Source organism: Cyprinodon tularosa, unplaced genomic scaffold (assembly GCF_016077235.1).
Source record: "Cyprinodon tularosa strain WSP-4 unplaced genomic scaffold, ASM1607723v1 ctg454, whole genome shotgun sequence".
Classification (NCBI taxonomy): Eukaryota; Metazoa; Chordata; class Actinopteri; order Cyprinodontiformes; family Cyprinodontidae; genus Cyprinodon; species Cyprinodon tularosa.
The window spans coordinates 142,515-156,476 of NW_024039179.1; the positions used below are offsets into that span (position 1 = coordinate 142,515).

Genomic DNA, 13,962 nt, shown 5'->3' on the forward strand with positions numbered 1-13,962 from the left:
GTTTGAGTTAGCTCTTGTTCAAAAATGTGGGAGCATAATAACTGTTATATCTGCAAAAAAGCCTTTGTTTTTAAATCTGAAAAATTGTAATAGGAAGTTGTTTTGGAAATCTAAGGAGAGGTCCTTACTGCTTTCCAACTGCTTCCCCTTTAAAATTGTGTGCACACTTCTGAAACATTTTTTAAATGTAAATCAGGGAAAACTTAGTAGCATTAATTGCACTGTAAAATGTACAAGTCACCTCACACTCACAATACATCACACCCACAGTCTAAGCACGTACATAATATAACCAGATATTCTCCTCTCCAACCTTAATGGAAACAGGGTCGCTGACAGTGGCCGACTTTATGGGAGGGGTGTGTGTGTGAGTGTGTGTGTGTGTGTGTGTGGGGGGGGGGGGTTGAGATCACATTTACCTTGATGATGTGAAACTAAAGATAGCTAGTGAGATGACAGGATGACAAACCCCAAACAAAAACTCTCATGCAAGAAAACCGATTGAAGAGAGAGCTCATGCAATCCACAGAAGCCACTTTGAGAGTATAAGATAAATATATACACAGGAAATGCCTCCCACTCCTACCACCATGCTCTGTCTGTCTGTCTCTCTCCCCTCTCTCTCTCTCTCTCTCTCTCTCTCTCTCTCTCTCTCTCTCTCTCTCTCTCTCTCTCTCTCTCTCTCTCTCTCTCTCTCTCTCTCTCTCTCTCTCTCTCTCTCTCTCTCTCTCTCTCTCTCTCTCTCTCTCTCTCTCTCTCTCTCTCTCTCCCTCCGTCCCTGGTTCTCACAGTGTTACTCATGGCAGTGTGTTGCTGAGCAGGAGCCAGTTGTGTTTTTCCCCTCGCTACGCTCACTCACTCTCATCCTCTGCTCTGACTCTCATGCTCACTGAGGCACCAAGGACAGAATAGACCTTTTTTTTCTCCTTCCCTTCTTGCAATATTGTATCTGACAGGATCTCTTATTTTTTCTTTTAGACATATATCCCTTTACTCTCTCTACTGGTTTCTTGGGTGTTAGAGGGGTATCAACGTTGTGTGTGGGTGTGTGAGTGTGTGTGTATGCGTGTGTGCTTGGGGGTTACAGCATGGAAGCAGTGGCACTGTATACATTTCGTGCCACGGAGAGTGATGAACTCAGTTTCAACAAGGGAGACATGCTCAGGGTAAGAAAATAATTTATATCTATCTATCTATCTATCTATCTATCTATCTATCTATCTATCTATCTATCTATCTATCTATCTATCTATCTATCTATTCAAACTTTTTGAAGTGTTATAAAGTTCTATGTCTTCATGTTGGATTACAGCTTAAAAAAATCAATGTAATCTAAAGAGCTTAAAGAGTACGTTTTGGTTCATTAAAAAAAATAAACCCTCACTGCAATTGGAATTTGACTTAACCATTATGGTCCTGTCTTCCGTTTGTCATTTCTGGTATCACTGTAATGTAACTGTGTTATTATCTGATACGTTCGACTAGTGCTACTTTTACACCTATGACCAAATATTGGTCTGCAATCATTCAGAGTTACATTGCTCCACTCTGTTTTTGGGGCAGTAAAACATATGTAATATATCTGGTATGGAATTGATAAAACTGCAAACACTGAATGAAAAAACTACAAGTTCTTGTTCTGTATGGGAAGTCAGTTCTTGTTGAATGTGTCTGTGTTTTGACTGTCCTCTAGATGTCAAACTTTGCTTTATTGCTACCTTACTTCAGTGTTGTTATTATCTTATAGTTCCTCACATATACATTCAATGTAAGTTCTATTTTTTTAGCACAAAACTACTTCTGTTGAATATGACTAGTTCATGTTTTTAGTACCACTTGAAGTGGAATGGATTTTTTTTTTCATTATACTTTCCTGCCGTTTTCCTGTAGATAATTCTAAGCAGTGATAGGCCTACTTAATGTTTGCATTTGCCTCTTTTTTTTGTTCTATGAGATCATAGGATGTGGTTTACCTTACAGCAATGAAACTTTATATTCATACACTGGAACTGAGGCCTCCTATTGAACCACGTAGAAAATATGGCTACAGGACTGAAATAAAAATAATCTACTAGAAGGTTTCACAGAATATCTTTGGTTTAGTTCAATTCTCTCATACTGAAGAGTCACCTGCCGCCAATGGGAACAGAACCCAAATACACGTGGAAAGATCCCGATATAAAATGATCAATTACAAATGTACCATTGAATTAAATTACCCCTCAAATTAAACCTTTGTAAAGCCATAAATAACAGCGCCATTATGTGAATAAATTGGTGTGAATGTTTGTTCACTTATTAAAATGAGTTTAGGAAACCATTAAATAGCAAAGAGTTGGTTAGCAAATGTTGACCTGCAACAAAAAGCCACTAAACTGAGGTGAGATGTCATTAGCTGATCTGCCCTCCAACATCCGATGTGGCATCTATAGAATATATATTGCTTGATCTAGCAGCTGGTTAGCTTAGTGAGAAGATTAGTGAAAAGAGAACACTATTGCAAAACATGCACTTTAGATGATTAAATGGAGTTCTTAGAGCTAAAACGAAATAATAGCATAAAGTTGTCTTAAAGGAATAGTACACCCAAAACATGATTAGCCTTCATTTTCTACTCACCCCCATGCTGAACAACACTCTGGAGTACTTTTTTGATATCTCAAATGCATCTGGAGATCTGGGAGGCTTCTTGCTGTCTGCTGACATTCAAATAATGGAGGTCTATGGTGCCCGAGGCAGAAAGGTCCATAAAAGTCCACAAAAAACGTGTCAATATTCCTCCATACTGCTCGTCCAATGTATTACAAGTGTCCTGAGTGGGTAGCATCCAGAATTTACTCGAAACGAAGTCATTTAGAATTTATTTAGAGCATAAACAGTAGTGTATAGGATTTCCTGAAAGCGCGCACCTGCGCGTTCACAACGCTACGGAAGCCGGCAGACCAAACCAGATGAAAGTGCGCATTCAGCGTCTGCTCTGCCAATAATGCAAGCGTAGAAGAAGAAATGTGCTGTTTACCTGTGCAAAGAAAGAAACAACGAAAGAAAAATGTCTGAGGACTTCAGTGTTGAGGAAGAGCATGTGTTCTTTGCCGAGCTGAATGCGCACTTTCATCTGGTTTGGTCTGCCGCGGTTTCCGTAGCGTCGTGAACGCGCTTTCAGGAAATCCTATACACTACTGTTTATGCTCTAAAAACATTCTAAATAACTTTGTTTCGAGTAAATTCTGGATGCTACCCACTCAGGACACTTGGAATACATTGGACGAGCAGTATGGAGGAGTGTTGACATGTTTTTTGTAGACTTTTATGGACCTTTCTGTCTCGGTCACCATAGACCTCCATTATTTGAATGTCAGCAGACAGCAAAAGCCTCCCAGATCTCCAGATGCATTTGAGATATCAAAAAAGTACTCCAGAGTGTTGTTCAGCATGGGGGTGAGTAGAAAATGAAGGCTAATCATGTTTTGGGTGTACTATTCCTTTAAGCCTTTTTAGCTTCTGCGATTTACAAAATGTTGCTACATTTTGACCAACCATTAGGTTAGATTTATGATTTCGATAGATTACGGTTCAAGCAGTTAGAATCAACCATCAAATAAAATACTGTGGTTTCCTTGCATTTCTGCTGTTGAGGTAAACCAAGCACCAGCTGCCTTTAACTCGTACAACACAGGAAAGAGGGTACCAACAACCATCTCTGCCTTCAGCTCTTGATAGAAAGTTAATGTGTTTTGCAAAAATGACTCAACAGGCAAAGTTTGCAAGGCAATCATAAAAAAGATTTTATGATTTTCTTTTAAGATGAGGTACATCTACTTGGCTATTCAAAAATGGAAACTGTTGAGGTGAAATTATTTTTTGACTATAGTGCAAGAGGTTCAGAAGTGTACAGTACAAATACTTTGTTACCTCTCTTAGGTAAAAATTATGGCTATCTATAGTTTACTGGAGTAATTATGTTTTACTTTTATTCCTTAATTTTATTTTTTTTTACAATTATCTCTACTTTCTACTCCTTACATTTTAAAAATAGAATTGTTAGTTTTGTTTTTATTTAAGGCCTGTTGCTATTTAACAAAAAACAAAACACATCAAAATGATTGGTTTCATGCAGACAATTAATTTCTTTGTGGTTGGACTCGGTGCTGCACCAACTTGTTGTTCTACACATACAAAAATAAAGAGTTTTTCAAGATGATTCAAAGTTAAATTTGACACTGTTACCGTTGGTTATAAAACTAAGAAAATTTAGTATAAGGAAGTTATCATCCAGAATTGTAGAAAAATGTGCAGTAAAGCATCTGTCCTTTGCATTGTGTTCTGCATTAATTTTACTTTTATACCTTAGTAGTAGCCTAAAAAATTGTACTTTTAAACTTTTACTTCAGTAAAAAGCTTAAATTGATACTCTAACTTCTACTAAAGTGTTTTTACACAGTAGTGTTTATAATTCTACCTGAGTAATAAACATTAATACTTCTGACACCTCTCAAGAGGTTGTACTGTAGCTGCAGCTGTTCAAGAGTCCGACACGGACAAATCCGTGGGGTTAGATCATACCCGGTGGCTTTAATTTAAGAAAAAAAGTAAAATAGAAAAAATTGCTTAAATAGACTCATGGTTTTGCAATGCAAAAATGTTTGGTGATTTCATTTTTAAAAATCATACAAATTGTAGTGGGGACCTCCTCTGGCATTTAAATAACGATTCTTCTAATCTCTGTTGTCTGCAAAGTCACTCATGCTTTCAGTGAGGTGGCATTTATATCTGATGCACAAGTAATTACAGTTGGCTTTTTGGAGATCATATCCTTTATGGTAGCAGTGATAAATTACTAACTTGAATAGGATATTCACTTGAAGCACTGTTGGCTTTATGCCCTCTTTCTTCCTACTTGGCAACACAACCTTTATCAAATCATCACTTTAAATGGTGTTCATATTTCTTGTTTTGTGGTTAGAAACCTCATTATAATTGTGTCACTACCCTAAAAGATAAAATGATGAAATAATCATTTAAAAAAATGCACTGAAGTGTTTTCAGTTGTTGAATAGAAGCTGGTGTCTAAAGTGCCAGATAGGCTTATTTTTCAAACTTAGTTCCCAGCAAGAACAGGAGCTTATTCTGCTGGGGTGCGCTGCTTTGTTCATGCCTTATTGTGCGGCAGCTGTTTGGAGCCGGATCTATCACAATAAGAAAAGTGGTGACTCATAAAGAACCGGTAAAAATAGTTTCACAGACAAATAAAAAAGTAGCAAGTCTGAATTTCTGTTTAAAGCCGAGAGACAATGTGGACAAGTTTGGACACAAGGGACACAAAGGAGGAGTTCAGAGACACCTGTTTTCTTTGTTTTCCCAATGATAACACATTTACTAAAGAACAATACTCAACAAACTTCAACTGATCCTGCCGCATACTTCTATAGCAAGCTGATATACAGATGTCAGCGGGTTTATATCTAAAATTGACTTATTCTTAAAGTTCTCAGTCTTAATGTGGTAAGAATATTATTTATTTTCCAGAATCTGTAAGAAATGTTTGTCAAATAATCTTAATTGTAAAGTGTGAAGGCATCAAAAGTCATAAAATCGAATTAATTGTTAAAACTATTGTTTATTGTATATTTTATTAATGTTATAATTTCACAAGTGTGATCCTTTAAAAATAATAATCGTACTACTTCAAATATAAAAGTAATGTGTTCAACTATTATACATTGCTATATTAATTATTACAATTATGATTAAATTGTTATTATTATTTTCATCTATATTCACTTTAGTTTATCTACAGTGTATCATTAAATCATTAAAATTGTTAAGAAAGGCTCTAAAAATGCTAACATCTGATTGGTAAGCTTTACCTTAAATAACTATATGAAAGACAAGCTTAAATGAGATGGAATGATGGGATTTTTCAACAGGTAGCTTAGAAAGGATTTCTTTCCATCCTACTATATTCAGAAACACTTCTGTTTGGCTGAACGTTGAGCACCAGCTCAATAATAGGGCAATCATTTAGCTCTGTGAGTGAATGATGATTGATGCCATGAGCAGTAAATCAATCTGTGGTCCGGATCACATGCCCACATAAAACGTGCAGTCTAGCCATTACAGCCAGCCGATGCATGAAATTAAGTTTCTGAGGTTAGGGAGGAGGCGGGGAAAATTGTTTTTGGCAAACATCCCCCCCAAAAATACATGTTACTACCACATATAATACTCAAAGCCAGTATGTAAGAAACCTACTCTAAGGTTAGTATTTGTGCTGAAACCAGGCAGGCTGGGATTTAAAATACACAACCTACTGCCTTTGTTAGTTTTTAAATCAAAATGAACTAATGTAAAAAAAAAAAAAAAAAAAAAAACTAGTAATACTGCAGCAGCTATAACATTAAATAGCCTTCTTTTTTATGTAATTTGATTGACCTGATTCTTTATTTTAGGCTTTGTATGATCTCCCTAAAAGAACAAGTTCTAAGTTCCAACTAATTAAAACCGAATTAACTTATTTTCATAGTTCACATCTACATTTAAAATTAAATTTCCATTTTCCACATGCACTTACTATCTCTCTCTCTACTTATCTTATTGTGAAGTCATGGGAAATAAAAAAGCATAACTCTAAATAACATTTTTGTATCACAAATCTATCAAATCTGAAGAAGATAAAACTCCATATTATGTCAGAAAAACGTCTATCTAATTCACACCTGTCCTTTTTCAGTTCATTAGTATAGTGTGTAAAAAAGTGACAGAGCATCACTCTTCGTGCGATTTATGTACTGCAGGAATCAGAACCTGATTTATTCACGCAGTGACACACGCTTTGTCACAGCAGGAACGCATCACTTACTGATTTATGCTGTAGGCATGTCAGTGTATCAGAGGCACCTCCAGAACAGAAGCAGTTGGAGAATCATTCATTTGGAGCTGTACTCTGTGTCTCCAATAGGTATGTACATTTTGAAAACATGAATGATTCACATTTTGCTGGCAACGTCTGGCAGAGGCCTGCGTGAGAAGGAGCTTTAATTCCCCCGCTCCAAGAGAGCTCTGAACACATTCTGAAAGAGGAGGGGGACATTGAGTCTAAGTAGACCATCTTCCGTGTCTCTATTCTTGAGCTAGTTGGAGCTGTGGCCGAAAGGTTGACGGTCCATGTGGTGGCGACAAACCTCAAACACGCAGGCAGAAACTATTGGTGAGGGAAGCTGGAAAGCTGAAGGAGGAGTCCTATCGGGCTTTATTGGCCTGTGGGACTACAGAAGCAGCTGATGTGTACCGGCAGTCAAAACGGCAGGTGTCTTGGCTGGTCACTGAGGCAAAAACTTGGGCGTGGGAAAAATTCGGAGAGGCCATGGAGAAAGACTTTCGTACGGCTTTGAAGCAATTCTAGTCCACTATCCCAGGAAAGGGAAGCAGTTCAAAAACTTGTTATAGTGGGGGTGGTGTGCCGTTGACCTCTACATGAGATACCTTGTGTCGGTGGGCAGAATACGTCGAAGACCTCCTTACAAGACATCTTCCATTGAGAGAGCAGAGCCTGGGGACTCCAAGTCGGGTTCTCTCGTCTCTGGTGCTGAGGTCAACGAGGTAGATAAAAGGTTCCTCAGTAGTTGAGGGGCTGTGTTGGTAAACGCAACTCTGCAACATCGCGTGGACAACGGGGGAAGTTTCCCTGGAATGGCAGCTTGGGTGTGGTGGTTTCCCTATTTAAACCTCACACTCTTAAGCCTCCCTGGTAAGGTTTATTCCGGGGTTTTGGAAAGGAGGGTCCATTGGATCGTCTTATCTCGGATTCAGGAGGAGCAGTTTGGTTTTCATCTTGGCCGTGGAACACTGGATCATCTCTACACTCTCAGCAGGATCCTGGAGGGTGCATGGGAGTTTGCCCAACCAGAGTACATGTACAGTATTTTGTTGATCTGGAGAAGGCATTTGACAGTGTCCCTTGGGAGACACAGTCAATTTCATAAGGACTGTTAGGTATCTGTATGACCGCTGTCAGAGCCTGGTCTGGCAGTAAGTTGGACACATTTTCAGTGAGAGTTGGACTCAGCCAAGGTTGCCATTTGTTACAGATTCTGTTCATAACTTTTATGGACAGAATTTGTAGACACACACAAGGTGTTGAGGGGAACTGTTTTAGTGGCTTTAGGATTGCATCTCTGCTATTCATGGATTACGTGATTTTATTGGCTTCATAAGAGTATGATCTACAGCTCTTACTGGCCGGGATCAGGATCAGTACCTCCAAATCCAATACCAGTCCATTGTGATAAAGCGAGAGCTGAGCCAAAAGGCAAATTTCGTGATTTACAGGTTGATCTACGTTCCTACCCTCATCTATGGTCATGAGCTTTGAGTCATGACCGAAAGAACCAGATCCTGTAGCGAAGCGGCCGAAATAAGATTTCTCTGTAGTGTGTCTGGACTCTCCCTTAGACATAGAGTGAGGAGCTTAGTCATCAGGGGAGGACTCAGAGTAGTGTCACTGCCCCTCCACGTCAAAAGGGAGCCAGTTGACGTGCTCGGACATCTGGTTAGGATGCCTACTGGACGCCTCCCTGGTGCGGTGTTCTGGGCACGTCCTCAGAACCAGGCAGAACCCAGGACAGTTGAGGGACTGCTTCTCGGTTAGACTGGGAATGCCTTGGGATTCATCCGGGATAGCTGGCCCAAGTGGCTGGAGAGAGGGACGTCTACATCCATCAGCCTCTTTAACTGGTGCTTTTTGGATCAAACTGTTGGTTAAGACATTTACAGAAATTGCAAGTATTAAACAGTATTTAACTAGTAAATCATATAGACAAATATTATTGTAATCCTGTCATCTTCATCACAAAGCTTTTGTGGAGGATTTTATAAGAGAGGTTATGTCAAAAGATCCTAAGTCTGACTTTGTGGAGTTAACGCTGGTGCCATTTTAATTCAGTTTTTTATGAATGTATAAACCATTGCCATATATGTAGTATATCTCTTTAAACAAATAAAGGTTGGAGGCGGTGTGCCACCAGTGGCCTTTCTCTGTGATTTAAATAATGACAGAGCTCTAAAATTTTCTGATTTAACATTTATTTAAGTAAGTTTAAGCAAGTATATGGTGATAATTCGGCTCCAAGAAAAGGAATCGGCTGCAATAAGTTTTACTTCTGCCTAAACCGTTTTGGTCAGAGTCTATAATAAAAAAATAACATGCAGTACTGCATTGAGACATGTTTTTAAATTTGTTCTGATGACCAAGATAAAACTGAAAAACTGAAGCTTATCACATGTTCTATTTCAGAGCATTTTACTCATGAAGATAATAAGTAATGGATTTCTTCCTACATCCATTTCTAAGACAAGTCAAATGTGTCCTAGGTCCCTTCGCCCTTATCTTTAGCCTACAGGACCAATTGAAATAGATTTACATTAATAAATATGGTGTGAGAGTAACTTATTTATTGGGATCTAGGTCCTCATTTATATCTGTGCAATATGACAAACATTAAAAATATCTAAAAATAAGTCTATGTTTCGTATTCTGAAATTGGCGAATTATCAAAAGAAGTGCTGAATGAGCTGCTACAAAACCTTAGAAATTTAAGCCTGTTTAAATATTCTTGATAACAAAATTACAACTGAATTGAAATGTATTTGAAGGCAGTGCATTACAGTAAACAGCTGATAGGCTTTGCTATGAGATGTACTTATTGGGTAGTAATTATTGCCTTTTCTCGTGCATTTATAACCTGTACCAACATCATTACCTTTTCATGTGCTTAAATGTCTATTTGTGTGTTTGCCTTTAGATCACCAACATGGAAGATGATCCTAACTGGTACACCGCTGAGCTCCACAACAGGAAAGGCTTTGTGCCAAAAAATTACATCAACCTGAGGCCACATGCGTAAGCCCCCCCATATAAACAGACACAAGTGCTGACACACATCTTCAACTGTTTTGCAAATCGGTTGACTGATTTCACACGTCCAGTGCTAGTCCATCTAAAAGCTCATCATCCAGTGGCTGCATGCAGCTCCAGGCGCTTTCTGCTCTGCTTTGGACATCTGCAGTCTGGCATAAGGCAGAATACCCAAGGGGACACTCTCACTTGATGCCTTACATAAGTCCACAATCCAGCCGTCTGTGTGTGTGTGTGTGTGCTTACTGTTAATCTGCTGGTTCCCCCCCCCCCCCGTATTTCATCAGATGTTTGGACACCAGCTGAGTCCTACATTCACTGTGACAAAAACACCAATCTGACAACATAATGAGTAGATCAGCTGTGATTTATTAAAGAACACAGAAGCATGATCTAGTTGGAGTTATGTGTCTAAACACTCACAAATCAATGAAATGTGTGTGGTAACAGATATATTCCAATATGTATAATGACAAAATCTAAAAGGACAGAAACAAACAAAATACACTTTGTTTTAGCAATCTGGTTCATAAAAGCTGAAAATCTCTTTAAATACTTGCTTCCAAGCAAACTGCTGCTGTAAACTCCCCTGAGCAAATACTTAGATGCAAGCTGACACAATTGCTCATGTTATCCAGTAGACAACAATAATACACGGTTCAGTGATCTGTTTTAAGCACAAATTTAGCATCTTGTTTTAAAAATAACTTTAGAAACCTGCCGTATTTCTTCCCCACCTTGATTTGTTCTGTATTGTATCTGTCTGCATTGTTTTTCCTGTGAAGTGTCTGAAGTTTAATGGTTAATAGATATCAAACATGTTATTTTTAAAGTTTGTGTGTTTTTTTTTTTTACACACATTTCTATGTAGAACACATTGATAAGTTCAGTCGCCTAAAAAAAAACAAAGAGGCTGAAAGCCTCTTAAAGTTCCAGTTGTCATGAAGCCTTTTTTGGCGCACTATAACTTTTCGTTTGCTGATATCTGTCTTTGCTTTTCCTATTTTTTTCTCTCCCTATCCTCCAGCTGGTTTGCAGGGCGAATATCTCGTGGTGTGGCAGAGGGTCGACTGAGAAACAGGGAGTGCGGTGCCTTCCTCGTCAGGGAGAGTGAGAGTGCCCCTGGGGAATTTTCAATGTCTGTCAGGTAGGAGATAAATGCTATTAAATTAGATGAAAATATGGGATACCTATCATATATTCTGATCGATCTATTAAAAAAAAAAAAACATATATATTTATAAAATGGCTGATCATTCATCATTTAATTTAAAGTGAAATTAATTAAACAGGGGCTGCACAGTGATACAGCACTGTTTTCTTGTCGCAAAAAGGATCTGGATTCGATTCCCAGACCTGGATCTTTCTGCATGGAGTTTGTGTGTTCTCCCTGTGTGTGTGTGGGTCCTCTCAGGGTACTCCGGCTACTTCCCACAGTCCAAATACATGGCTGTTAGGTTAATTGGCTTCTCTAAAATTGTCCTTAGGTGTGGTGCGTGAATGGTTGTTTGTCCTGTTTGTCTCTATGTTGCCCAGCCATAGACTGGCGACCTGTCCAGGGTGTACCCCCTTCTTGCACATTGACAGCTCGAGATGGGTGCCAGCACCCCTCACGACCCCAGCTGGGATAAGCATGACGGAAAATGGATGGATGGATTGATGAATTAAACAGATCAGTCTGCAGTTTTCCCTTGTTTTCTCTACTTTTGATAGTTTAGGGAAATATCTAGAGGAATAGGGTAAACCATGAGGTGTGAGGGAAGCTTAGCTTAGCCATTTTCCAGGACCTGGTAGAATGGTCAACCAGACAGACTTATACATGATGTTGTCGGATCAAAGTTATGAAAATATTATTTTTGGCAATGAAAGGTCTCTGACTTTGTTCAGCCTTCAAGGGTTGGTGTGATAAGTCTACCTTATGAAACTGGCGGAACCCGGACAGTAGAGGCAGCTTCACTCTGAATGCAAGTGTTTTGTTTTTTGGTTAGGAGAACCAATTATATTTTCTAATAAATAATTACCCATGTAGCTCTAAAGGCATAATTTCATCAAAAAAATGCCAATAGGTGACTTTAAATGGTTAAAAAATTGGGATACTGCAGCTTTAAAACAACCCTCCATTGTGGCAGCAATCTTGACAGTTATGGTTTCAGAAAAGCACTGGGTATAATGGGTAATTCTGATGGAAGTGTAATCGCCTGCCTCCTGCATTGGTATCGGTTTTAGACCAGAGTCTGAGCCTTTCCAGACTAATCCTGCTAGTCCTGGCGCTTTTACCAGCAAGAGCAAGATTTTTTGGTTGGTTCATCGTTGGGATATAAGTAGCTAAGAGTATTATAGGCGGCTGTCTCAACAGGTCTCATCCTTAATTCCTCTGAGGACGTCTGTCTCAAAGAAGGACCCAGGTGAAAAGGGTGGAAATGTATGAGAAATAATTCTGTCAAGAGTGGACAGGAATGGTTTCAAAGCCTTTTTTTGTGTGCTGTTGAATGATGTCTGACAGGCTGCAGATTCTGGCTACTGCAGCAGTTTGAAAAATGGGTCAGGCGCTGTTTGTGTGGTTTTTGGGTACTGACAGTGTTACTGTCAGGGGAGACATTTTGACAGCAGTAATCCAAAGAGATACTAGTCTCAGGTCGGCTTGGTTCAACTTAGATTAACCTCACTGTTTAAAAGTTGTATTTACTTTTAATATGAGAAGAGAAAAATTTATTTAATGAAATCTATTGGTAATGCAAATTGTTGCAAATCATGGTTTAATGTGTGGCGCAGACTTAGAAACTGATAGTTTCACTTTCAAAATAAAATTGATCTACTCTCTATGTATTCCAACATTGCATAAATCCTTCCATGAACGCTGGATACACTTACACCCAGAAAAGTACAAACATTTTCCTGTAGCCTTTTTCCTGTATTAGCTTAAGGTCATGTGAAACAAAAAGTATTTCCTCTTAAAAATAGGTTCATGTAAAAATCTGTGCATGGCCAAAACTCAACACATGAGAGGAGGTAATCCCATAGTTGGCTTCCCACAAGATTATTGTTTTCAAAAACTGAGAAAACTATGTCCTCAGGTTAAATTTGATTATCAACCAAACGTCTGTTAGTTACATGTACAGTATTAGATAGATACATTAAACTTTGTGATATATTAAAGCATTTTTTACAATTAATTTAGCTAATTGCAGCTTTTCTCTAATGAAAACCTAAAATGAAATTCTTCAAAAAAATTAGGGTCCTACATAAGATTAATCAAAAGAGTATTTTAATAAAGAAATGTTTTAGTATTTCTTACACAATCATAGGGAAGGTTGTTGACTTTACAGTTGTTCAGCTGACAGTCAGGGACATCCTCTCTAAGGATACTAAAAGTCAAAAGGTCATGGCCAAAAACTACTGCCTGTTCAGAATGTGGCAAGCATAAAAAAAAGTTTAGTGGAAGGAAAAAGTGTGGTACACAAAGCAGCAGGAAAAACATCAGATTAGATAAAATTGTTACACAAAGTCCATTTAAAAGACAAACAAAAGATGCACAAAACCCAACAAGGGAAATGAGCTGAAGGTCAATACTGAAATAGCTTGAGATTTTTTTATGTATCAGTGTGGCCATATTATATTATACCTCCGGTTATTACCTCCAGTTATCCTCTGATTATTTCAATGTGGATCTCTAAATGTTGGGAGCATATAGAGGAGAAAAATATTTAAAAGATGGACTGTATAAAAAGAGATTTTTTTCATTTCTCTTTAAAAAACGCAATTAGAAGATGTACTTTTATATTACTGACCTCTATTTGCAAACGTTTCAAAATGTAAAAACTGAATTTGGTAGTTTGTTCATGTTGCTCGTTATCCATCATAATGAGGCCCTTATCAGAAACATTATTTCAGAGTTAGAGAAAGCTGACCCTCTGGGCTAAACCTACACTAAAGACACTCTGTAAGCTTCTCTGACTTTTGACTAACCCACACAAAGTTCAATACAGCAAAACTATTCTCACTTGGGGGGTAATTTCACACTTGATGGACCTCAGAATGAAATAAGAATA

The 13,962-nt window shown here is 38.3% G+C and overlaps 1 protein-coding gene across 1 annotated transcript in view; it reads left to right on the top strand.

The window, feature by feature from the left end:
* The first annotated feature begins 799 nt into the window (after positions 1 to 799).
* The window catches only part of grapa (GRB2 related adaptor protein a), a 36,029-nt gene continuing 22,866 nt past the window's right edge, over positions 800 to 13,962 (top strand). Inside the window, exons 1-3 of the mRNA XM_038300728.1 lie at positions 800 to 1,166; positions 9,801 to 9,898; positions 10,941 to 11,060. Of these exons, the coding sequence (XP_038156656.1) occupies positions 1,089 to 1,166; positions 9,801 to 9,898; positions 10,941 to 11,060 (296 nt within the window). The 5' untranslated portion in view covers positions 800 to 1,088. The remainder of the gene's footprint in view (positions 1,167 to 9,800; positions 9,899 to 10,940; positions 11,061 to 13,962) is intronic.